General features: G+C 47.9%; 1 protein-coding gene across 2 annotated transcripts in view; it reads right to left on the bottom strand.

The window, feature by feature from the left end:
- Nucleotides 1-26,391, bottom strand: part of ROR2 (receptor tyrosine kinase like orphan receptor 2) — a 186,719-nt gene that overhangs the window by 5,552 nt on the left and 154,776 nt on the right. Inside the window, exons 3-7 of one of the 2 annotated variants that reach the window (XM_041004688.1) lie at nt 18,196-18,483; nt 17,402-17,432; nt 4,819-4,946; nt 1,024-1,338; nt 454-665 (exon numbers count right to left, since the gene is read on the bottom strand). In XM_041004688.1, the coding sequence (XP_040860622.1) occupies nt 454-665; nt 1,024-1,338; nt 4,819-4,946; nt 17,402-17,432; nt 18,196-18,483 (974 nt within the window). Of the gene's footprint in view, nt 1-419; nt 666-1,023; nt 1,339-4,818; nt 4,947-17,401; nt 17,433-18,195; nt 18,484-26,391 lie in introns of both variants that reach the window. The other variant, XM_041004687.1, reaches the window with a different exon arrangement.

The following is a 26,391-nucleotide window of genomic DNA, read 5'->3' as shown; positions in this document are numbered from 1 at the left end:
GGCGAAGGCTGCAGCATATGTTCTCCTCACTCCACCAAGCCTGGGGGTGGGCAGTGAGATGTGTGGTGAAGCTCCAAGGACCGTGCTTCACCAACACTGGGCAACCCTGGGCGATGTTCAAGGAAGAATAAAGTGCCAACTGGACAGCCCAGGGCACAGGCAGAGGATCAAAACACAAACCGCAGTCACCGTGGGGTGGCAAGTCAGTACCCACATAATGACACACACCTCTGAGGACCAGACATGGCTATATCTAAAACAAGCAACCAGCATGGAGATGGGATGGCCAAAGTCCTGCTCCTCGCTGCACCTGGATGTGCCTGGAGCCCCAGTCCCAGTTCGCCTGCCAGGACAGGACATTTGCATCACAAATACACACAACACTCAATGCTTAAAAAAAAGAGAGAGAGAATACATACTACACGAGGGTACGTCACACAGTTCCATGCGTACGTTTTTATTCTGCGTAAAGCACCAGGGGCCTTCCATCTGGCCTCCGGGGTTCCGGCAGTAGGCATGGCCCCCTCCAAGCTCTGGGAAGTCGGTGCTGGACAGGTGGTGGCTGTGAGGGTGCTGCAGGGCCCAAGGCTGGCACTGGTGCCCTGACTTGGTGGTGCTGGCAGTTCCTCTGTAGTCGGCCCCTGAGCCGTTGTAACATTGATGGTCTGAGAGAAAAAGAGAGAGAGGTGTTGGGAAATCCTCCAAAACCGGGGAAAATGGCCCCGCTCGCTCTGGAGGTCCAGGACTCATCATCCTTCAACAGCTTCAGAAATGAACAAGGAAATTGCAGTGCCCACATGCACCTGAGCTCAACAATCTAGAAGGCGGTGCGACTTTGTATCACTCCGAACACAGGCAGCGCTGAGAGTCATGCCTTCATAAAAGCCCAGGATATGGGAAAGGAAGCCTGTCCCACGTGACTCCAGGGGCAGGTCCTTGGCACAGCTTGGGATGTCCAGGGCCCACCTGCCTGTGTCCGAGGCCGCTCCCTCCCATCCCGGAGCCGGGGCGGCGGACACTCACAGCGGCCCAGCCTCTCTGCAGGAATGCCGATGCGCATGCAGTTGGCAGCATCGGGGCTGTCGGGCAGCGGCAGGGCCTCGCACTTGGGCAGCTGCAGGCGCATGAGGATGAGCGGGTTGGAGCGCGCGATGGTGTACTCTTGGCGGCACAGGTCGCTCTCCAGCACCTCGCACTCGTCGCGGCACAGCTCCCGCGGTTTGGGTGCCCGGGAGCGCGCGTCGCACAGCGGGAACACAAAATGGCAGAAGGATGGGATGGCGAACTGTGAGCACTGGTCCGACAGGTGCGTGGACGTGCCGATCATGGTGAAGGCCGCTGAGGGGATGAGAAAGGCATGTGTGAGGGGTCCCTGACCCCACCCGCAGCCCCCAGTACCATACAGGGCGGCAGGAAGGAGGTGTCCTATCACCCCCACCTCACTTTAGAACATCCTGTCATTTGCCTCCACCCAAGACTGTGCCCTACGAGTCCCCGGCAGCCCTGTACCCTGCCCCCGGCCCTACCCAACTCCAAGTCCCCAGTGCCAGCTGAGCACTCTAACCTACACACAGCCCATTCTGCAGCCCAGCCCCATACCTGCATCCTATCCTTGCCACATGTCTTGCACTGCCAACTGTGGGCTCCAACACTCTCCTGGTGCATCCAACACTGCCCACACCTAACCTTTCTATTCTGAACCCCCACATCCGGATGCCCCATTCACATCCATACATCCAGCACCCACAATCTCCAAATTCTCTTCTTCCTTCCCCCCTTTCCCTGAACCCCGGCTCCTTTGCCAGCTGTCCTCAAACTGCCCTGGAGAAAGTCCGCTGGAGAGGTCCTAGGGTGCCCACCCACCAGCTGCCTTGATCTCAGCCGACTCCGGAAACTCCTGGGTTTGTGGATTCCCTTGCACGCAACAGAAGCAGATCAAGCCCTCAGCTGCCCCCAGAACAGGAAGATTCCTATGTCTCCTGCCAGCTTCCCTTCCTACGGATGAGCTCTGAGTTGGTTCTGCCAGCAAGCAGGTGTGCAGTGTCTCGAGCCAACGTCCAGAAGGAAAGCAGGACCAGGGCAGTCCCGTGGCTCAGCCCAGGCGTGTGCGGGGGCACAGGCAAGGGGGCCACGCAGGGCAGGAGAATGGGCCACTGAGACGCTCAGCCTGACAGGTGGCTAGAAGGAAGTGGGAGACAGGGCGGGTTCTCAACTGGTCATGCATCATGGAGCAGAGGGAGGAGGAGAAGGGCGAGAGTGCTGTGATGGAGAGCCGTGGCAGGAGAAGCTGCTACAGCCAGTGGTCAGTTTGCTTCTTAAGGTCAGAGGCTAGAGGATGGAGAGGGCTGCCAACACCCCAGCTGGCAGGAAGGAGGGGCGCAAGAACAGGCTGGGCCACTGCATAGGACAAGGAGGGCACTGGCCGTCTATGTGCCCACTCTCCCACTTTTGCTGGTCAGAGACCTCTGCCTGCTCACCATGCCCAAGCGTATCCTCCAACAGAGGCAAAGATCTGAGATTTTCATCCTAGGCCTGCAGTTTTAAAGTCTTCACTTGCTGGGTTAGGACTGGCCGGCAGGTGGCGCTGCTGGCGCCCTTTTCTTCCTGGGAAACACCCAGGTCAGCTGCCCTGTCCTGCCCTGAACTTCGCTATATTCAGTTATGTGATTGTTTCTGGCCTCCTCTCTGATCTGTCCAGTGATGTGCTGAGATGTTACACCTGGAGTCCTCACAGAACCTATCAAACAGCCCAGAATGTCAAATGGCTGCAGTGGCTGGGTGCAGGGGGGCGCTGCACCGCCTGTGTTCTGGCACCATCTTCACGTTGACTTCACTGCTCTGGTTCCATTTGTCAATGTCAAGATTGAGGAACAGAGAAGGTACGGCAGCAATGGTAAGGCAGGGCATCACCTAGGTCGCCCAAGACCCCAGGTGGGGAAAGGCAGACCGGTCCTTCTTCCTACACCTGTGCTCCTTGATGGCTGAACTGGTCAGAACTGGACCAGGACAAGGTTTAGGAGCCAGGAACATCTTCTGGGTCTCCCAGGTAAATGACAGGCACCGTATACGTGGCCACCTTCCAGTGCCTCTCCCAGGCCATGATCAGGGAGCTGAAGTGAAAGTGGAGCAGCCAGGAATTGACTCAGCATCCATTTGGGATATTGGTGCTACTGGCAGTGGCTTTACCAGCTACGCCAAAACACTGACTCGTAGGTTCTTTGATGAAGCAAGCAGCGTCTGCAAGAAGGGTGAGCGGTGCTCCCCTAACTCACTTCCATCCTGCAGGGTGTAGATGCAGGCAGAGCAGCGCTTCCCTTCCATGCTGGGAAACAGAACTGTTTCCCATTTAGGGCTGTTTGTTTTTAAATTTTTGCATAGATGTAACGAGATACCTTGGGGTTGGGGCCCAAGTCTAAACATGAAATGCGTGCATGTTTTATGTATAGCCTACACACACAGCCTGAAAGTAATTTCACGCCATATTTTAAACCATTTTGTGCATGAAACAAAGTCTGCATGCGCTGAACCCTCAGAGGTCAGGTGTGGAATTTTTCCATGTGGCGTCACGTCCACACTTAAGAAGCTTCAGATTTTGGTGGCTTGCGGACCTTGGAAAGTCGCATTAGGGAGGCTAGGCCTGCATTAGGCAAGGAGGTATGATGCACCTTGCACACATGTCACTGCATTTTGCAGTCAGAAAGCTTTGGCAAGTACGGCTTCCAATGGCACAGAAAGCCTTTATCCAGTGAGACGTACTAACATTTTCAAAAAGAAAAGTGCCCGTTAGACCAGGATGGGGCCTTTGGTTCCTGTGTATCTCACTTGCGCCTTTCCAGTTCACTCTGGCCCTGTGCCCTGGCCACAGGGGCTTGTGCACCAGCCCAGGCGAGGCAGGCCAACCATAACTGTGTCTGCATTCTTTATATGCTGGAACGACCAGGATTGAGACACACAGTGAGTTCCTGCCCTGTGCCCTCATCTCTCCCTTAACAGGGCTGGCTTTGCTCCACCTCTCCCACGGGACAACACAGCAAGTCCTGACATCAGAGACCAGTGGTGATTCTAGTGGACTGCAAAGGCCACGAACTCCCGGGACAGTCCCATCAGACTTGTGGGGTCATGTGTGTGTGTATGTCTATGGGAAGGCAGAACTATAAGAAGGAAGGCTTTGCAAGACTGTCCATATGCATATTCTTCCTTCTTTAGGGCAACTCCAGCAGAAGTGATGGGTTACAGCTGTTGGCTCGCATGTCCTAAAAAAGCCGAGGATGAGCGCCAACTACCCACATGGGTTTGTGTCCCCAGTGACCTGCCCCATTTCTCAGACCCCGCCAGGGGCACCTGGAGATGTGACTCTGTTGTCTGGAAACTGAGGACTGACACGGTCATGTTCTTGGCAGCGTCTTCTCCACCAATGGAGAAGTGGCTTCTCCAGAAAGTCACTCCCCCAAAGAGCTACCAGTAGGCCTCTCAACTTTAGCACGTGACATGGCCCAGAGTGAGGAGGGGCGGAACGCAAGAGAAGTCAGGTACAGGAAGCATGGCTGGCCTAGGACAGGAGGCCCAGTGATGCAGTAAGGAACATGGCTGCTATGGTCAAATGGAGAATGTAGCCTGCATTTCTCAATTTAAACACATGAGCTGTGGGCACTTGAGGGCACACGGGACGGCAATGAGAACTGCCTGTGGAAAGCAGTCCCTCTCTATGACAAGAGGGCTCGAGGACACACTTGCTGGGCACTAACTGATGAACACACAGATGTATCGACAAGTGTCTGCTCGTGTGCATCCCGTCCCACAGAAGGGCCCGTCTCTTACCTGTGATTCGGTTTTCAATCTCTCCTTGCATCTGCAGAGAGTCCACATAGATGGTCCTGTTCCCGATGAAGCGTGCACAGGCGATGCCCCGGTAAGGCTGGCAGAAGCCGTCCTCGTGGTAGTCATCCCTGGAGACAAACATAGCCTGTGAGTACACTGGGCCATGGCCAAGAGCTCTTCTAAACCCGCCAACCCTAACTACCAACAGGAGCCGAAAATCTGAAATCCATCCAAAATCGTGCATACAGACGTTTGCAGTAGTGCTGACAAAACCATCACTGACAAACCTGCGGGAACTGCCCTATCCCTCCATGGGTCCACGCATAAGCCTTGGTGTAGCCCTGGTGTGCAGCCCTCAATAGAAATGCGACAGTGTGTGACAAGAAGAGATGGGTGAGACTCAGACGCACTGCCAAGTGAAGAACACCAGGCTGAAAGGGGACCAGCTGCATGAGGCTGACTCTGGACACAGGAAATGCATCAACAGGTGCAGGAATCCGGGGAGGGACAGGTCCGACCCAGAGCGTTGTTGGGGCAGTGACGGTGCCTTCCGTGACAACGAGGTGGTGGGTGCACGTGATCACACGTGGATCCAAACCCACAGATCCTAATGGAAATCACTAGCTATGTGTGAGAGGCTTGCCAACTGCACCCAAGATGGGGCATGTGGAACAGGGAGGGCTGGGAAGCAGGGCATGAGAGCTGCCTGTGCCTTCCCTTCAGAGTCTGGCAATCTGAAAGGAAAGTCTATTATTTTTTTTAAATACAACTTGTATTTTGAGGGGAGTATGGGTTAGGCCCAAGGGTGGCCAGCTGACATGCACATGCAGACACGGAACTTGTGTCACGCACAAGACGCAGACGTCAAACCCTGAACACTCCAGTCTGGCCCCGAGCTACCCGGATGCCTTAGAGTGCCCCTCTGCCAACTGTCCCTGTTGCTAACCAAGGCTTTCAGGCAAGCCATGACCAGCCAGATGGTGTGCTCCATTATGAACACACAGGAGAGAAATCTGAGGAGAAAAGCAACAGGTACAGTGGCCTCAAAGGCACTGCAGGCACACGCGACGACCCAGAGCCCTCGCAGAATCTGCAAGCGCGGAAACATGATTATACACATGACATATGATCTCACGGCTGCTGTGCGGACAGCCAGAGCCGTCTGCCTTCCAGCCCCGAGAGGGAGGCCCCAGGTGGCAGAGTGCTCTCTCCTTGGCCTGCAGTCCAACTTTCCCAGTCCAGCAAGGACAGTCTGCAGAAGTGAAGGGGACTCAGTCCTCCACCACCTCCCTGGGTCAGAGGCCATGCCAGCTTCTTTTCTGCACAATCTATGAAATCCACCTTGCGAGAACCCCAGTGCATTTGAATGTGGCCCTCAGGGTCCTGCAAGTGCAGTCAAGGCGGCTTGCTGTTTGGGGATGCCCAAATCCTGGGCAGAATTCGGTAGCTCATTTTCTAGCAATTCTGCAACTGAGTCAATAAGCCTGAGAACACGTATCTTCCTCCCTGTGTGAATTCAAACCATTCCTAGATGAGACCTGCATTGTGCTCAAGTTACCTAATGGGATTTGATCCCTCTTGGGTCTCAGAAAGACTGGGGCTGGACAATGGCAGGAGTTGGCAGCAGATACAAGCTCCCTCCTGCAGCCACCTCTGGCTGCACCCTCCCCCTCCATAATCCAAAGAAGGAAACTCGGGTGTCACCAGGAGTGGGATGCCCTTCTCTCATCCTCAGTAGCCATCCTTCCTTCGTGTCAAGAGCTCCTTAAACGCAGTCTAGACAGGTCAGTACCTGTGCTCACAATGGCGACCCCAGCCCATCCCCTCTATCATCTTGCTACATTTGGATTCACAGAACAACCCTCAGCATGCAGCTGGGTTGACATCAGTTATGTCAGAGCAGGCTAGTCGGTTCGGTCCCTTAGGGACCCATAAGAATAACCTCTCCAGCAGAGTCAAGGGCGGAAAGGCTGGACCCTGACTGTGAGCCTCGGGTACACACAGGGTGGAGTGGAGGAGACCACAGAGGAGCAGGAAGGGGAGTAGGGAAGCACCGCGCCTCCTGCAGGTGCATTTGTGTCTCTGGGTCTCCAGCTTCTTCTGAATTTTGACAAAACAACTGGGAATTACCTCTGAAAATCAAGCAAAGTTGAGGTTTTTTTTTTTTCCCCTTTAACTGGCAGATTCTGAAACATCCGAAGAGTCCCAGAGCTGGAGAACATCTGTGAAATGAGTCACTGGGAGAGCCAAGGAAGAGGCCAAGACAGAATCTGGCATCTACAAAAAAGCCTTCAGCCACACAAGCGAAACGGACCGACTCCCACATGGTCATCATCAACATCATGGAAATTCAACTCGAGCCTCTTCTGCCCTCCGAGTGCTGCAGGCACAGGTCCGGGGTCTCACCCACACCGAGAAGTTACTGTCCAGGAGCGGAGAGAGGGGACTATGATACTGAGTTAAAGAAAGCACCTAGAAGAGACTGGAAGATGGGGAGGAATCAGAGGAAGGACCCCTCCCTGCGGTGACGGTGCCCCTCCCATGGGGCTGAGAAGACGGCGTGCAGGCCCACAGCCCTCTCCGACAGGGACACGAGGATCACACGGTACGAAACCAGGGAGGAATCCGTGGGCACACACGATGCAAAACAAGGGTTTTCATGCAGCTGAAAAATCACCTGTGGCAGAATTCAAATCCAGATAAGGACTGTGTCTTTAGTTAGCCTTTTCCCCCATTTACTTTTGTTAAAAAGTAGCGAAACTATTTCCCAAACTATTATTTTGTTTTAAAGATTTATTTTTATTAGAAAGACACACAGAGGGGGAGAGACAGAGAGGAAGATCTTCCACCTGATGATTCACTTCTCAAGCAGCCAAAATGGCCGGAGCTGTGCCGATCTGAAGCCAGGAACCTGGAGCCTGTTCCAGGTCTCCCACATGGATGGCAGGGTCCCAAGTCCTTGGGCCGTGCTGGATTGCTTTCCCAGGCCACGAGCAGGGAGCTGCATGGGAAGTGGGGCTGCCAGGATTAGAACCGGTGCCCATACGGGATCCTGGCTCGTGCAAGGCAAGGACTTTAGCTGCTAGGCTACCATGCCAGGCCCTCTCTAACTATTCTTAGCAGGGGAAGGCCTGCCTGTCATAAATGGGCTGGTGGCTTGAGTGAAGCAGTGGGAACTAAATCTTCACTTGGCAGGAGCCAGAGCAAGAGGACCAAGAACAAATCAGGCACGTCTTCACCCAGCCAAAAACTAAGCTACTAGAAACTAGAGGTGCTCTGATAGAGGGGTTTAACATGCTGCCCTTACAAACCTCAGCACACGAGCCACAATGTCCAGGATATAATAAAAAATTACCAGACAGGCAAAGAAGCAGGAAACTACAGCGTGCAACCCAGGTGTTTACGCAGCAGGCCAGGAGTGGCAAAGATGGAGTAAACAAGACATGGTGACAGTGAAGCGAAGACTCGGGGTAGGAGGCCTGCAGGAGAGCTTGGAACACTGAACTAAGAACAACTGGAAAGGCAGGACGAAACACCCATGAAATGGTATTGACAGCAGATTGGATGAACGGGGGTTGGAGGGGAGAATGTGTGAATCTGAAGACTGGTCAAGAGAACATTTCCAAGAAGCAGTGAAGGCAGATTAAAAAATAATAATAATTGAAACTTGAGTGATCAGGGAGTCTCGGTTTCCCGGAATCGAGATTAGAGCGAGAGAGATCCAAGAAAATGCCTGAAGAAATAATGACCATTCCATTTGCAAATAAGGTTAAGACAACAGTAACACAATGAGTAAGGAATGTTAGCGAATTAAAAAAAAAGGGACATGACAAATACAACAGCAGCCGCGCCTACTCACACCGTAGTCAACCTGCTGGAAACAGACATGCAGAAAAGATGCAAGGTAAGAAGGAATACGGCTTCCTGTCAGAATCAAGGCATAACCCAAGAACAAAATGACAGCTCCACGCCGCCAGAGAAAACTGCCAACTGGTCAAACGAAAAGGCCATGTTAAATATAAAGTCTTGGTTGAGAGGAACTAAGACACGGTTAGATGGAAGGAAGTGGTCCTGGTGCTCCCCAGGGCTCACAGCCCATTGCTAGCTCATGAAGAACTAGGAGAGAGGTGCTCCAAGACTCCAAATGCAATTACAAGCAGAACGGCGCAATGCTTGGTCCTCTGATTTGATCAGCAAACACTGTGTACATTTATCGAAATACCACACCAAACCTCATAACCGTACATTGTTAACAATATGTTAATAGTTAAGGAGATGCCAACTAACCCAGTTTAATCATTACACATTTTATATACATATCGAATTCTCACACTGTGCCCCCATTACATATACAAAAAAAAGGCAATCTGTTAAAATGCACTTAATATCACGGCCTCAAAACTAGGTGGACAAAAATGCACAGAGAATGGAATAAAAAATTCCACAATTCTAATTGGAAATTTTAAAATATCTGTCCGCAAGCAATCAAGGGAAGCATGCAAGAGAAGTTAGCAAAGCAAGAGGAGGACAGACACCCACCAGCCACCACTCTGACCTCACGGGCACCTGCAAAACAACACCGCCAACAAAGGCAGGACACACATCCTCTCAGTGCCCGTGGGATGCTCTGCCCATGGGATGCTCATCAGAATGGGCACAACACATGAAAATAACTGGAACCATACATCTCTAACCCCATGACACTAGCTTAGAAATCTACAGGGCCAGTCTTGTGGTTCAGTGGGTTAACCTGCTTATTGCAGGGACAGCATCCCATCGCAGAGTGTTGGTTCAAGTCCTGGACACTCCACTGCGGAGCAAGCTCCCTGCTAATGGCCCGAGGAGTCGGGTCTTTGCCATCGATGTGGGAGACCTGGACAGGGCCCCTGCTCCTTGCTTCAACATGAGCCAGACTGGGCTGTATGAACGTGTGGAGCGACACTATTTCTCTGCCTCCCTCCTCTCTCTCTCTATTCATCATGCCTTTCAAATATATTATTCTTCTTTTCAAAAAGGAAATCCATAACAAAAGGATATTTAGAAACTGGTCAACTATTTAGAATTAGGTAACATCCATTTGAATAACCTACAAGTTCAAGAAGAAAATGTAAAATATAATTACACGGTATTTTAAATTGACCATGAAAAGCATAACACACAAACCCTGAGAACATAAGATACCGAGAAATCTGTGGCAAGCAGCCAAAAGTTGTAATGAAAGAGGAATTTATAGCTTTAAATTCTCAAACTAGAAAACACATCTTGAGTAGTTAGAAAGACAAGCAAATCAAGCCCGAAGTGAGGGAAGGAAAAGAGCAAAGATATAAGAAAATCTCCATAAGCTAAAAGATATACAGAGAAACAGGAATAACAGCAAAAACCCATTCTTAATATAATTGCTGACATGTAGAAACATTAATAAGGAAAACACACATTATCGATATCAGCAATGCACAAGGGAATATCACAAAGACTCCATGGGTGCTAAAAGATGATAGAAATACCAACACTGGATACGCAAACACAGATCCAATGACTTAAAAAAAATAACAGGTCCTCTGCAAGACGTGAAAGACCACAATCAATATAGGAAACTTTAAGCAGCCATTAAAAAAAAATAGGGGGGCCGGGAGGATTTCTTAGATAAAGTTCTAACTCAAATAACAGGAACTGGTGAATGTCATCAAATATCGAAGGACAAAATACCAGGGATTTTTACAGAAAATAAAGGACACCAGTAACTCAGTTTATGAGCCAGCATAGCTCTGATAATATCTAGCAAGACCTTCACAAGACCAGCATGTCCCATGATCAAAGAAGCGGCATCCTCCCCAAAACTTAGCAAACAGAATCCAGAGAATGAGCAGGTCAACTGATATATTTTAAATGCATAATGGACCAAATGGAGCTGGCTTCAGGAATAGGGGTCACTTAAGTATTCAAAAGTAATTACTAAAACTGAGACAAGGAACAACAGAATTATCTCAGTTGCTACACAAAGAGCAGCTGATAGAAGTCGATATTCATTCATTATGAAAATTGTAAAGTAGGGCCCAGCGGCGGCGTGGCCTAGCGGCTAAAGTTCTTGCCTTGAACACGCCAGGATCCCATGGGGTGACAGTTCTAATCCCGGCAGCTCCACTTCCCATCCAGCTCCCTGCCTGTGGCCTGGGAAAGCAGTCGAGGACGGCCCAAAGCTTTAAGACCCTGCACTCGTGTGGGAGACCCGGAAGAAGTTTCTGGATCCTGGCTTTGGATCGGCATAGCATTGGCCATTGTGGCTCACTTGGGGAGTGAATCATTGGACGGAAGATCTTCCTCTCTGTCTCTCCTCCTCTCTGTATATCTGACTTTCCAATAAATAAATAAATCTTTAAAAAAAAAAAAAGAAAGAAAATTGTAAAGTAGTGAGAATGCAGAGACCTACAACGAATACTTCCATCTCCCCCCAAAAGGGGAAACAAAACAAAGACGCCGCCTCCTGCTGTTTTATCCAAGATGGCCACGGGAACCCTAACCACTACACTGAAGGAAAAGGCAAGTGGATGAGTTGACACCACAACAGAAGACACTGGCTGATGAACGATGGATGGGCGACAGTCAGATGCCGGATAGAGCAATGGCACTCAGTTTAGAAAGGAAGAAATAAAACCGTCTGTATTCACAGGTGGTACCACAATTTACACAGAAAATGCTAAGAAAGAAAATTCCGATAAACGTGTATATTTAAGAACTATTGAGCCAAATACAGATCTGGAAAGGCCATAGAAAAGGCCAAAATATAAGAACTGTAGTTCTACTGGTGAACAACAATTAGCAAAGGAAACTCTTAAAATATGTAATTTGCAGTACCATTAAAATGCATGAAAGGCCAGTCAAGTTCAGAGACAAAATGTAGAACACTGGTTTACCAATGCTGGGAGAATGCGAAAATGGAGTTAGTATTAACAACTTCCTGAAGGTGAAAAAAGTTCGGGGGATGTTAGAAGAATAAAGTTATGCACTTAGAAACACTACTGCACTAGACATCTGAGAATGTTTAAAATACTTAGGAATAAGCATCAAAGATACACAAGACTTCCACATTTACAACACTGCAGAAAGAAACAAAAAATAAACCCTAAATACATGGACATACATACCATCTTCTTAGATTGGAACACACAATAGTTTTGAAACGAGACATCTTGCAAAGTGCAATACCACCCCCACCAAAATGCTATAAGATTCCTCCACAAATTACTTTTAATTACTACAAGGAAAAAAAATAACTGTCATGAGAAAATGGGTTTTAGTTAAATGGGTAAAATTAACAACACTGTTACAGGGTAACTGAAATCTTGGACTTCAGAATGGATTACTCCTAGAAGGAAACTAAGCTACTATTTCAGGCCAAAACGCAATGCCGGGGTATAATCACATGTTTGGATGAATCTTAAGCATAGCTACCCTCCATTTATGAAAAAATTTCAAATTCACAAAATGTCAAGGAACTGTTTTAGATCAAAGTAGACCACACCACCCTAGTTGGGGTCCTGTAGAGGGGAGAGAAGGGAGGGAGGACTAAAGAATATTATCAGAACAACCAAAGAAACTACAGTAAGAATGTAAGACACACATTCTCAATGTGAAGCTGTTGCTACATGAGAGAAGATAAACTCATCTTAGGCAACACACACACGGAAGAATTACAGGGCAAAAGGATGTCATGCCTGTAATCAGCTCTCAAGTGACTGAGAAACGGGAGTTACACATCAATTATGCAAAAAGACAAAATCCATGAATAGGAATAAAGAGGATTCGGGATTACTTTTTGCTGTCAGTGATCTTTTTCGTAAGCTTGACATCATTCCAAAATCAGAAATTTAACAAACTTTCAGTAGGCACTCTCACAGGAACTGACAAAGTTGATTCTTCAATTTACATGCATGAAAAGGCATTAGAACAGCCAAAACATTAAGGGGGGGGGAGGACAAAGATGAAAGTGTTACATCACCCAACCATCAGACTTTACCCAAACGTGACCGAGAACCTCAGCATACCAAGTGATCAACCAAGGTGTCAAGGCTGACTGAGGGGGCAGGGAAGTATTGTCAAAATGAAATCAGAACAACTGGATATTTGCACAGAAATAAAAATGAAGTCAGACCCGTAACTTACACTAGCCACACAAATGATTTCTGAGATGGACCACAGACTAGAACATGAAACCTAAGTGTGTAACATGTCCAGAAACAAACATAAGAGAAAATCACGGCAACGCTGGGGTTGGTAAGCCTCTCACAGACATGATGCGCAAAAGAAAACAATGCTATCTAGAACTTATCAAAATGAAAATTCCCTGCCCATCGAGAATCAATACTAAAAAAGACACAGAGGCACACCACAGGCTACAAGAACATGTATGCTTGACAAAGGACCCACACACACAACATATTTTTTTTAAAGCTCCTGTAACTCAAAAACACACACCATGTACACACTCACACACTGGAAAAAGTACTAACAGTGGTTCTGAAGGGGTGATCTCCTTATCAATGGTCAAGCGAATACAAACTAAACCATGTGGCCAATTCTAAGGCCAGGTCTGTGTAAGGTGAGTAGAGGCTGAGAAAGCTTGTTGATCTGGAGGCATAAGTTCACTGGCAAGCCAATCTTCTTCTCCCATGCGGTGCTCAGGTGGCTGGTAAGCCAGACCTCCCCGCTCCGAAGGTCCCTGCTTCCCTGGGTGCCTCTGGCGGCTGGCGTACGCAAAGCTCTTCTTGCGGAACAGGGTATGTGAGCTGAAGCGCAGCAAGTGGGGCTCAAAAGAAAAGGCTTGGTGGCAGCTCTGAACGTGTTGCTGCTTACACAGTCCAGTTGGTACCGTCACTGTTTGCAGTTGTAGATACAGATGTCCCTCAGCCTCTGCTTGCGTTATATCCTGATAAAGCCATCACAAGTGGAAAATGCATTGAACCCCTATAACCTTATAACCTTAGCCTGACCAACCCTAGGTTGTACTGAAAACTCTTACATTAGCCTGTGGTTGTGCAATATCATCTAAGACATAGCTTCTTTATAATAAAAGGGTTGAATGTTTATGTGATGTATTGAATAATACAATGAACACACAAAGCAGAGAGATGGCTGTATGCATTGTCATGCAGCCGAGAAATCCCATACAGAACCTTAATGAGTCAGGACCATTCATCTGTGTCATAATGCCTGTGTGGTCTGAATTAAGGAGATGTGAGGGTTTATTAATCTCTAATGACTTTGCCACTGAATGTTTATTTGGTCATTTATTGCTTGTTTCATGTAATCTTAAAATTCATTACATGTCTATATTTTACTCCAGCTTCTGCACTTAGAGGACTTAAAGAAAGGTCCATTTTCCAGAAAATCGGATCGATTGTAAGAAAGAAGTCATTGAGAAAAGCCTAAGTTTGCTTTCCTCCTCCTCTAAGGTCTATTTGAGTTGAACTTGATCAGATTGGCGTCTAACTACTTTCACATCAACGCGTATGTCAGCTTCCTGTCTGGGAGAGTTTGCGTATCCACAGAAACGCAGCTGAAGTCAGCTTTAATTATCAGCTTGGTGGTTGGCAGGTTCAAGTTTTTCTGATGGTGCCGTTTTTACTGTAATTAGGATAAAGTTGGAACCAGACTAGGATAATTCCCCCAAAATAGCAATGGAAGAAATGGGAGGAAGAAGACAGCCAAGCTATGTTCTGACACGCCCAGTATGAGTCATCCATTTTGAGATACTCATTAAGGGGTGAGTGTGTGGATCCAGAGATGAGGAGATAAGCCAGACCTAGAAGTGGAGCTTCCAGAACATGAGCAGCCAGGTGCAGAATGGTGATCTTTAGCGTGAACTGATGTCTGTCAAGTCATAAATAGGAATGTTCAGGATACAGTCCCAAGACAGGTGTTCTTCCAGGAACCAACAGATAGTGACAGAACTTTAACTGTCCCAGGGAACGGTGTTTCTTTCTTAAAGCCATTGTTTGTGTGCAGCATGCAGTGGATACGTGCACGTGTGGGCCAGGAAACTGGTCCAAGACAACAGGAAAGATAGATGAAGGGCTTGGGAGCACCCCCATCCTGCCCTGCTACCCCCCACAGGCATTAATGTGGGTGGATCCACAATCAGGAAAATGAGCCAATTTTTAAAAGAGTAGGAAAAAAAACCCCACATATGAAGTGTGAGCCACGTAGCCTAGCAAGAATCCCCTGGCATGACCCAAACTGCCACCTAAGTAAGCTATAATAACCCCTGTCTTTGAACCTACATTTGCAATGAAACCTTCTTTTCTTAAAGCTTTTGTTCTCAATGTACACACCCTCCTTGCCCCCAACTTAACAGCGGTGGAAGGAGAAGTCAGGATCTAACCAGAGTAAATCCCTTAGCCTACACCTCGCCAACACACAAGACTGAGGCTGGGTGCCCAGCAGGTGCCCACATGTGTGAGCTTGTGTGGGCAGGGGCCCAGAGAAAACAGGGATAAGTAAGCAGAGCCACACACACACCTGCTTCGGGCTCTGCTGCTGTGTACAGGAAACCAAGCCAAGTCACGGTCCCAAAGCTGCACATAATGGACAGGACACGGTGGTGGGTCAACAGTGACTCAGTGGGAACCCTTACCTGTTTTCTAAGGAAACAGCCCCAGAGAGAAATCATGGGAAAAGATAAGGTGGTTCAAGCCACAAATGCAGAGAATTTGTGGATTACTGTTGCAAATTCATGGATTTTTCTCTCTCTTCACTTTGGTTAAATTCCAGAGATCTCATAAACAATTTCTAGAAAGGAGGCAGCAGAAGGTCAGTCTTTTCAAACATGGCCACAGTCAACTAGGAAAAGAAAAACCACAGCCACAGAAACAGGATCCCTACTGGATGGGCCCTGCCTACTAAGTGGCTGCTCAAAGAATGTTCTGGTGCAAAAATGTCCTCTGCTAGGAAGTAGGGTGAGAGTCACTACAGGTGGGGTGAAGTAGAAGAAAATGGGGCATACTGGTCAAGGGGTACAACAGTTCAATCAGGCAGGAGGAATAGAACAGAAAAAATCAATTGCATAGAACTATCTACTTGCAAATTATGAGCATAGATTACAGGGTGTATCACTAAATGACGTATAAGTGTGGCAATACCTATGTTAGCCTTCCTGATAGAGCTATATGAAAGTGCACAACGCAACTTCAAGAAGTTTACAGGAAACTGGAATTACACATTTTTTTTTTTAAATTACAAACTCTGTTTCTTACTAGAAGCTCCATCAAGTTCAAGACACTTTTGCCACCGAGCCCAATCCTTATAGAACCGAGGGTCCCGGGAATCTAACCGTGTCTGCGATGTCTATTGTTACATAGGAAAATGGGAGCCCCACGAAGTACATATATATTTTTTTTAAGATTAGAAAACACAAAGAAATCAGAAAAATCCAAGTCAGGTTTCTGAGGCATAGAAATTTCACAAAATTGCCTTTGTTGAATGAAAAAGAACACTCCTGGGGCAAAAGGAGTCTCTGGACAATGTTTCCTGGGAGTTGCTCTTGCTGGAGCTTTGAGCTTCTGAAAGCACCCTCCAGGCAAGCTACATGCCATCGTTTCTTGGCCCCCCAGAAAGTCAACGAACAAAATACCTTGGGCATCAACCCAAACTGCGTCCAGGATCTTTATCCCGGTCAGTTTGCATGTGCTACGGCCGGACCCCTCCCCCTCTTGATAACCACTGCTTTGGTCGTGTTCAGTCTTCAGGAGATGAGGCTGGCAAAGCCATGCTTCATGCTTGACATGCTGCTGACAATTCTTTCGAATGAATGGTTCAGGATATCGACACCATTGGTGCAGGGTGCAAAGGTGTTGGACCATCCTTGACTGCTGTCCCAGGCCAAGCAGGGAGCTGCATGGGAAGCGAGGCGGCTGGGACATGAACCAGTGCCCATATGGGATCCTGGTGTGTGCAATGCAAGGACTTTAGCCAGTAGGCTACTGCACTGGGCCCTCATGTTGTATTCTGGATGAATGATGTCTTATATCAAAGCAAACATATGATATTTGTCCTCTCTGGACTGGCTTGTTTCACTGAGCATAATGGGACCAGTTTACTACAACTAATTTTTCCACAAACTTTGAAAAAGTGTATTTTAATTTATTTATCACTTTTATGTATTTGAAAAGGAGACCTGGAGAGAGAGAGACAGAAACACTTCCACGTGCCAGTTCACTCAGCAAATACCCACAATAACCAAGGCCGGACCAGGTGAGTTGATGGGTCTCCCACACAGCTGAGAGGGACTCGAGTGTTTGCACGAGCTTTGGCTGCCTATCCGGCTGCACGAGGGCCCAGGACACCAGCTTCCTATCCAGCTTCCTGCTAATGTACCCAGGAAAGCAGAGCTGGCTCGAGCTCCTTATTCCTGGCATCGGCCTGCCCCAGCCCTGGCAGCCGAGGCCATCAGGGCAGTGGACCACCAGAGGACGGATGTTCTCTCTCCGTCTCTCCCTCAATCTCTCTGTTAACTCTGACTTGCAAATCAAGAAATTGATTTTGAGAAAAACAGAACCGTCGCCATCAGAAAAGGAGAACAGATACTTACTGGAAGTTATGATTTGGGCTGTGCGTCGGACCTAGAAAAGATACAGTAACAACAAAAAAATAGCTGTTAATATTCCAGGACATGGAGGACAACTCTTCAAATCAAATCAATAGTAAACAAGGCTGCGTGGCAGGAATTCTTCTGGGGAAGCGGGTGGCTCAGACCCCACGCTCTGTCCATGCTCGTGATGCTGGAGGCACTGTGGGAGTCTTTGCTGCCCATTCTGTCCATCTTTTTTTCTCCTCATCTATAGGCACAGAATTTGTTTTACGAATCAGCGATTAGACAGTGCAGCCTTGGATACCCAGGTCAGAGCGTCCATTGCCTGGAACTTTCTTATGGGAGGAATGAAAGAGTCATATTCCTTTTCCGCCATTTAACTCCTCAGCTACAAAGTCCAGAACCGTCTCCATGCTGCATCAACTCCTCCATCCTCCAGCTGGGCCAGGTATACACAGGGCAGACAGGAGTTTACAGAGAACTACAAGCTGGCTTGGTCCTGCACAGGTGTGTCCACAAGACCAACCACAGGCCACTGTACCTGGCATCTGAGAGTAGGGTCAGCCTCCCCATCCATACGCCTGACTTCCTGAGAAACAAACGACACTGTCCAGCTCTCCTGTGTGTCTGGGGTTACTGTCCCTACCCCACGATCACAGCCTGTTCTTTCTATGCTTATCTTCTCTTATGACTAGTAATCAGGTAAGTCAAATCGGGACTGGGCGCATGTGGGGTGGGGGTTTCACAATCTCTTTCCATGTGGATCTGGGCATGCTCTCCCTGTTTCAACTCACCAAGGCGCACGTACAGGACCCCCGTGGCGGTAATGGTCTTTACCCCGTTGGTGGCCACGCACTGGTAGTAGCCCGTATCAGTGGTGTCCAGGTCCTGGATGCGGAGCCGAGAACCGTACTCCGTCTTGCGAATGATGATGCGTCGTGGTTCCTGCACCACGGGGGCGTCGTTCTTCAGCCATCGCACATTGGGGGGCGGGTTCCCTACCACCTTGCAGTGCAGAATGGCTGTCTGGCCTTGGACGATGGTGATGTTGTTGACGGGCTCCAGGAAATTCAGAAAGTAACCTGCCAGAGAGAGGGCCACAGAAAAGTGTCAGCCAGGGTGGGAGGGAAGGCTGCCTGGGGGCCCCTTGATGTGCGACTCAGGCAGGAGACTTCCATTGTTGCTCACGTACATGCACGCATGAGGATGGTTGATTCTTGAGAATCACAGCCATTGCACCACATCCTAGCTTGCTACAGTGAACAACCAATTGGTGAATACCGACAATTCATCCTACGGGAAACACCGAGTTAGGGCTACTCTGGCCCCATTGCATCCGTTATGAAGATATAACGTGTATTATATGTGCCCCTGTTTGAAAGATACTACACTAAATATACAAGGATACTTTCAAAAGTTCACGGATAATAAATAGAAAAAGACGAAATCTGAGGCGGGCCGTCTGGCAGAGTGGTTGAGACGGCTGCTTCTTGCAGGGTATTTGGCTTTGAGTCCCAACTCCATTCCCAATTCCAGCCTCCTGTTACACAGGAAGGCAGCAGAACATTGCTTAACTTATCAGGTCCCTGCCATCCGCACCGAGCTCCTGGCTCTTAGCTTTGGCCCGGCCCAAGACTGGCTGTTGCAAGCATCTAGATAGTGAATCAGTAGAATCACCAGGGGAGGTTCTCTCTGTGTCTGTTTCTCTCATCAAATACATAGAAAAGAAAAAAAAAACTTGTCAAATACATAGAAAAAAATCAACTTGAAGTCCATGCATCATTCTTCATAATATACATTTCCCACGTATGTTGTGACAAGCCCTCTGAAACAGCCCAGCTCACAAGGGCAGTGTCAGTCACACTCAGTGAAGCGCCCCCTCACACCTGCAGCTTCTGTGGAAGGCACACCCAGGATCACACACGGGACTTCAGCACTTCTCCTGGTACAGGCGGGGGTGGGGTGCTTTAAAAGAGAAATCACCAACAAAATCACAAAAGTGGGACACATAAGCAAAGGGCACTCATTCAAGTAGGAGTTGACCCTTGGAAGTTGAGTGTGGCCTTGTTCCACCCACTCTGGGGATGGGCACATGGGGGACTCCGAATGTTCACTGCTTTGGGCATGTCAGTCAAACACCACAAAATCCTGAGTATTGATTTGTGGCTTACAGCTAGATATTAACTATACCGGGTGAACTTGCAACTACACAGATAATGAGATGGAACTGTACTTGTCTTTCCAAACACTAAATTCAGCCAAGACTGGGCACTATAACATCAATTCCACACCTGATGAAGTACAAAGCCACAACAACCAAAATACAAGGAGAAAATGTGTGGCAAAACATGGACACCCCAAGCATGTGTGCATGTGTGCATGTGTGTATGTGTGTATGTGTGCATGTGTGCACTAGTCAGACAGCTATTAAGAATTCTGTCCAGTTGTATTTGTATAACAGAAACTTTGTAGATTGATGTACTTAATCTCAGGTTCTCATCAAGTCCTTTGGTCCCTAGGTTGGTATGTAGCAACACCTCTATCTAGAAGATTATTTTGTGTGGTTTTATGACAGCCTCCACGGAGCACATTTAATCAACACTGCTTTGCTCTTATCACACTGGTATCTTTATGCTTTATGATCGACATTATATATGAGTTTTATAACTGGCACACGATTTTACCTGGCAATTTGTGAATCTCTGTATTAATCTATAAGCTTTTTAATTGGAAAGTTAATTTTAATGTTTTATTTTTCCTTCCCTATTTTCTATCAATTATTATTACTTTCTTTTTTATTATTATTGATTACATTGCATTATGTGACACAGTTTTATAGGCACTGGGATTCCCCCCACCCCTCCCCAGAACCCCCCATGGTGGATTCCTCGCCTTGTTGCACTACCACAGTTCAAATTCGGTTGAGATTCTTTCATTGCAAGCCAAAGCAACCTTGAGCAAAAAAGAATCAAACTGAAGACACCACAATGCTTAATATCAAGGCGTACTACAGAGCTCTAGCAAAGAGAGGGAGTGCATACACAGGGAGAACAAGATTGGATCCCTGTCACCACAAAACCACAAAAATCAACGCAATAGCCCCGACCACCACAGTCCTTCAAGCAGATGGAATATCGCTCTCTCTCATTGTGTAGCTTTTTCATATAAATAACAAATACTATTTTAAAAATCTCAGCCACTCAAATAATCCAACACCAAAAAAAGTCGACCTGTTATATGAAATGAGAAAAAGGACTTCAGTGAACTATTCCCAAAAGAAGAAATACAGCCAACAAATGCACAGAAATATGTGTGTACGTGTATACACTTATGTGTGTGTGTGTGTTCAGTATCACAAGCCATAAGGCAAATGCAAATGAAAAATCCACAATGAATTATCACCTCAACCTAGACAAAATGGCTAAAATCCAAGAGACAGAGAAAAGCAAATGTTGGCAAGCACGTAAAGAAATGACAACATTTATACACTGTTGGTTGGAACGTAACAATGCAGTCACTATAGAAAGGGTATGTGTTTTCTCAAAACTTCCGTATGACCCAGCAATTCCACTACAAGGCATAAACTCAAAACACATGAACTTCTGACACCAAAGGGATGCCTGAACCATTGCTTACAGCATCGCTGTTCACAGTGGGTGACACATGGAGTCAACCATATTCCTGTCACCAGCTAAACAGATCAGGAAAATACAATATTCACACAATGGAATATGACTCAGCTGTAAATAATAACGAAATCCTATCATTTGAAGCAAAACGATCGCAACTAGAGGACGTCATCTTCAACCTGAACATTGAGTGCTGACTGCTAGAGATTGAGACAAGTAGGAGGAATAAAAAGAAGGATTTTGGATTTAAGAGGAATGTTAGATGTAGTTCAATAACTGTGACAAAATGCTAATGAGATGCTAACTAGAAAAATGGAGTAAGCATATATATGGACATTCATAGAGTACTACCTCATAATTTTTTGTGTTATACGTAATAATAAATTAAAAAATAAAAAGATCTGTGGCTTTCACACTTGAATGCTAGTTTAGTTGGGTGTAGAATTCTAGACTGGAAGTTACACTGTGGTCCTCTGGCTTTTGCGGTTATTGAGGGAAAGTCCTGCCAGTTGTCGATCTTACGCAGGTAATATGAACTTGCCCTCTTGGTCTGTTTTGGTATTTTTCCTGTCTTTGTCATGACATCATCAGCTGTGAATGAGATCTGTGCCTTCCTTCCAGCAATTTTGTAAAATTTCTTCAGAGTGTCTTGCAAGGTGTATCCTCTCCTCTGTTCTGGAAGTCTCCTTCTAGATATGTGCTGGTGTTCCCTCCAGAAGTCCTCTGTGCTCTTTGCCTAAGTTTTCACCCTCTGACTCTCCTCATGTTTAGCTGTTTAGCTGTGCACCCCTTACTCTGTAACCTGTCCATCAAGTGTCTCATTTCACATATTCCCTTCCACAGGCACCACTGCCTTTTTCTCTGTGCAATTTCTGCATCCTCCTGGATCTTTAACCCTCAAGCTTTGCTTTCCGTTGACCCTCCACTCCTCTCCTAGTGATCTGTGTAATTTCTCATTGTCAAGCTCGTTTTTCTCTGGGAATTTCTGGAAGACTGGGTTCCTGCCACAGGCAGTACCAAGTTTTGTTTTTAGCTTTCTGGCTAGGGATTTCCCGCCACATGCTGGTAATGCAAATCCTGTCTCCAAGGGTATGAATCTAAACTTGATTTTTCCTGGGAAATCTCTCTATACTTCCTACTGCAAGTCTGGGTGGAAGCAATTTTATCTCCTGTATGCTCGGTCTCTTATGTCTCCTGACTGTTTGGAAGCCTCACCTACAATGCATCAGTCCCATGGAACCTACTGGCTTGGCGCTGAAACTGCAGGCTCTGGCAGTGAAGCTGGGTCAAGGACCCATCACAGAGACGAAAAGTCCAGGTCTCCCACATATTTGGCAGGGACCCTGAGTACTTGAGCCATCATCTTCCTGCGTCACCAGGAAGCTGCACTCAGAACCCCAGGCATGGCACGCTCGTGTCCCAATAGGTAACTTACGCACTGTACCGCATGGCTAACCCTTGAACACTGTCTTGACCATAGAATCCATCTCCCAGCAGCTGGTCTGATTAAGCACTGGAGGACGTGATAATTGAATCAGCCCTTTGGCTGTGATGTCTACATCTGGTTGCTCTTCTCTTTGCGCTGGAGCCTACATGGGGAGACACACCTGTTCCAGGGTCACAGGGCTGCACCAGTTTTCAAGGACAGTGAGTATATGTCCACATCATCTTCAGGACCCCCCCCCTCTCTCAGACACACCTTCCTTGAGGACCCAGAAAAAGCAGGCTGCGCTCCCAGGCTGCAGACAGGAATGGGTGACTTTAACTGTCCTCTGCCTTTGCAGCCAAGCTGTCACTTACAATACTGCTTGCCTTTATTCCCAGCAACTCGGTACTTCTCCATCTCTCTTGCCAGTTCATGTACACAATTACGTCTTCTCTAAATACTTTGCTGAGCACACGTGTACAATATAAGCAGGACGGTTGTCAGCCCGATTTGATCCACTGTGTTCTCTGCCATCCCTGCCCCAGACGCCAAAAATGGAAGCTAGCAAGAAAAGAGCTCGGCAGAGCAAGCACAATCCGCCTTTTCTCCCTGGGTGTTTAATTTACAGCAGCCATTTAACCTCTCTTGGCTTCCTTTCCCTCCTGCGCAAAATATGGGGTTTGTACTAACCGTTTTCTGAGCTCCCCACTGGCTCACACACACACAAAATTCCTTTGGAGCTGCCTGAACTGCTCCAGACACAATTTAACGAGCTAAAAGGAGCCAGGCACGGCTGACCGAGCATTCGGCTAAGTTGGACGCAGCCAGCACTTTGCACAGTGGTACAAAGTGGAGAACAGTAGTCTGCCCTTTTAATTTATCCAAGTGAGCTACACTTCACAATCACAGTGCAACTGTAACAAAGGTGCTATAGGGGTTCAAGTCCCCAGTACCCAGGCAGCACCACGCAGCCCTAAGTTTTGGCTGGCAGAGCCAAGTGCACAGCATTCAAACGCCTTGAAAGTCAGAGGAGACTCCTTCTCTCTGCTTCACAGTCACAGGTTCATTAACGATCAATGATTTGAATTCCAACACATCCTCCCAACATGGTCAACTGACTTCAGGGTTTGAGCAAGGTTGGGCCACACTAGTGGGCCTTAGAAGGGAGGCAGAGAAAGCCTATGCACCAGGGTCATGAGGTCACAATGCTTTGACAGGTGGGAAAGAAAACAGACACATTTCATGGGAGGGTGAGGAAGGAGACCCAGAGAACTGTATGGGGGGAGGAACTATTACAGGTCAGTCAGTTTGTGGCACCAAGCAGGGGACACTTCACTTGCGCTCTCCTGCTGAGCTGCCCCATGGGCTGCAGGCAGCACCTCAGCCCTGCCTCCCCTTCCTGCCCTCTGCCCAAGCATGCCCAGTTCTGTGGGGTGGCACAACCTCCCTGACCACCAATCATTCCATTCCAGTGAAGCCTTGGGAACCCAGACCTTCTTGGTGTTGGCTGGCTTATCTCCCTGCTCCCCAACCTCTGCCCCTCTCCTGACCAGCCCTTGTCTATTCAGAGTGCACAGGCAGTGAGCTCCAGGGTGGGCAGAGATCTGGCCTCTTTCTCCTCCACTCCACTGCTGAGGATACGCACACAGGAGCCAAACTACACTATATTCCCTAAAAACATCATCAAGTCCCACTCATGGCTATCTGGTAAACCACAGCGATACTTCTCTGTCTACTCTCTCTGTTGTTTAAATGAGGAGACTTTCTAGGAGCATGCTCAATCCATCCCACAGCAAGGACACACTCTTTAGTGTTCTGTACCTGGGACCACAGGAACGTGGACAGAGTACATCTCACACTCTGATCTGTATCCTGGGAGCATATTCTAGAGTGTACCCCTCCATCCCCATCCAAGCACATGAATACCAAGATGAAGACTGTCTGGAGCTCACTCAGGCCGCACATCTAACCTCGCACAACCTTCCTGGAAGCACCAGAAGACTGACCTTCACTGTGCCCATCTTGAAGGTTAGGAACTCCTGTTCTCAATCACAGACCTAGACTCTGAGCTGCCTCTGTGGCCGGGATTCTGTGTCCACCCTCTGCGAGGTTAGCCTTGGGGATCTGCAGTCTAGATGAAACCTACAAGACACTGTGACACACACACACACACACACACACACACACACACACACACACACACCCCAAGAGCTTCAGAATAAACCAGAAACACACGTAGCATATTTGCTGATTAGTTTGCATGGCCAACACGAACTGATAAACTGACACTCAGTAAACAGAGAACAACAAGGGCTGTTTCTGTGGCCACACAACAGACTGCTTTTCGCCTGGCTCCACGCCAACGCCTATTACACATGGGAGGGTGGCTTGGTAAACAGCAGGCAAGCAGGGCAGAGGCGCCATGCTCTGGCCATTTAGCACCCACTGGCCATCACCTGTAGGAGCTCCCCTCTGGGCTTCCATGTGGGCCAGGAGCAGTTCTTCTCCCTGGCCAAGAGACACAGCAGCTGTGTCTATGTTAGCCAAGCCAGAACACAGGAGGCCACCGGAGAGACAGGAATAGCATCACCCCGCCCGGTGCTGAGAAATTCTCCCCACGTCCCACAACATTCCAAAGAACTGATTTTACAAAACCGGGCTATATTCCACAGGCAGTTAAAACACAGTCTTGGAACAAAAGAGCAAGTGGTTTGTAGGCCAAACATAAGCTTTGTAAGTAATTGAATGATAGTCGTTAAACATGTATGTATACACATTGCATGTTGAACATAACAGGGAACCAAAAAACTCACCAAACACCCATTGACTGCTGAACCCGGGGCTACAGCCAGAGCCCTGAAGCCAGCATCAGTCCTAACAACACTTTGGCATATGGATATGACCCTTTGCAACCATTCTCTCTTTCTCTCTCTCTATTACCAATTATAGTCATTCTTCAGTGTCTGTGGGGTTGCTTCCAAAGCTTCCTGCAGACACCCAAATCCCTGGGCACCACACATTCCTTATAGACAATGGAGCAGGGTTGGTCTTTCACCCATATGCATCTACATTATTTATAACACTCAGCACAATTCAAGTCTACGTCATACGGTACTGTTTAGGGAATGACAAGAACAAAACTCTGTTCAAGTTTAGTACCGACACAGTGCTTTTTTCCAAATACTTTCAATCCCAAGTGTATCAAATCCGCAGATGTGGAACTCACAGGCACAGACATTTGATTGCACATGCTAAACACCGGCCCAGTGTTTATAATTTGTTCTACGATTCTGTTTGCTGAGGCCCAAGTATTAAGCTGTCCAGTTACTGACGATCAGCCTGGTCGACTGGCCAGTGGAAATGTCCTTGATTTTACAGCTGTATGTGTATCACATACGGTAACTGGGTCACAGAGATTGCTACCGCAGTGCCTTCAGTTGTTATTTCTTTGTATATTTGATTCCAGCCACATGCGACCAACCCGTGACACTCCCAACAGTGCTTTGAACAGAAAGTGCAGGGATCAGGAGTCTGGTGTTGCCAGGCAATCCCTTCCACTTCCCGAGGGGGAAATGAAGTAAGTTTACATCCCCTTTGGACAAGAGCTATCACTCAAAAAAGAAGTCAAGTCACTCCACAGAGACAGAGGTTACAGAGGGAAAGATAGCAACTTGAAGGACTTTGAATTCTTGTCCCCAAAGGGTGCTGGGATCCTGATGCTTAAAAACTGGCAGATCCACCAATAATCATGACTGTGACCTTCACATATGGCAGGTCAGCAGGCACCACTTTTGGGTGCTTACAGTGTGCTAAGCCAGACCTTGCACTCCAGCTACAGGCAGGTGGTGTACATCCATCCTGAGTCTGGGCCCAAGCAGAACCATGCTCAGACCTGGCCCCAGGCATGCTGCAGCCACAATGCATTCAAGCCTGTG

Source organism: Ochotona curzoniae, unplaced genomic scaffold (assembly GCF_017591425.1).
Source record: "Ochotona curzoniae isolate NIBS_2020 unplaced genomic scaffold, NIBS_Ocur_1.0 scaffold_3208, whole genome shotgun sequence".
Classification (NCBI taxonomy): Eukaryota; Metazoa; Chordata; class Mammalia; order Lagomorpha; family Ochotonidae; genus Ochotona; species Ochotona curzoniae.
This window is presented reverse-complemented; position numbering and strand designations above follow the sequence as displayed.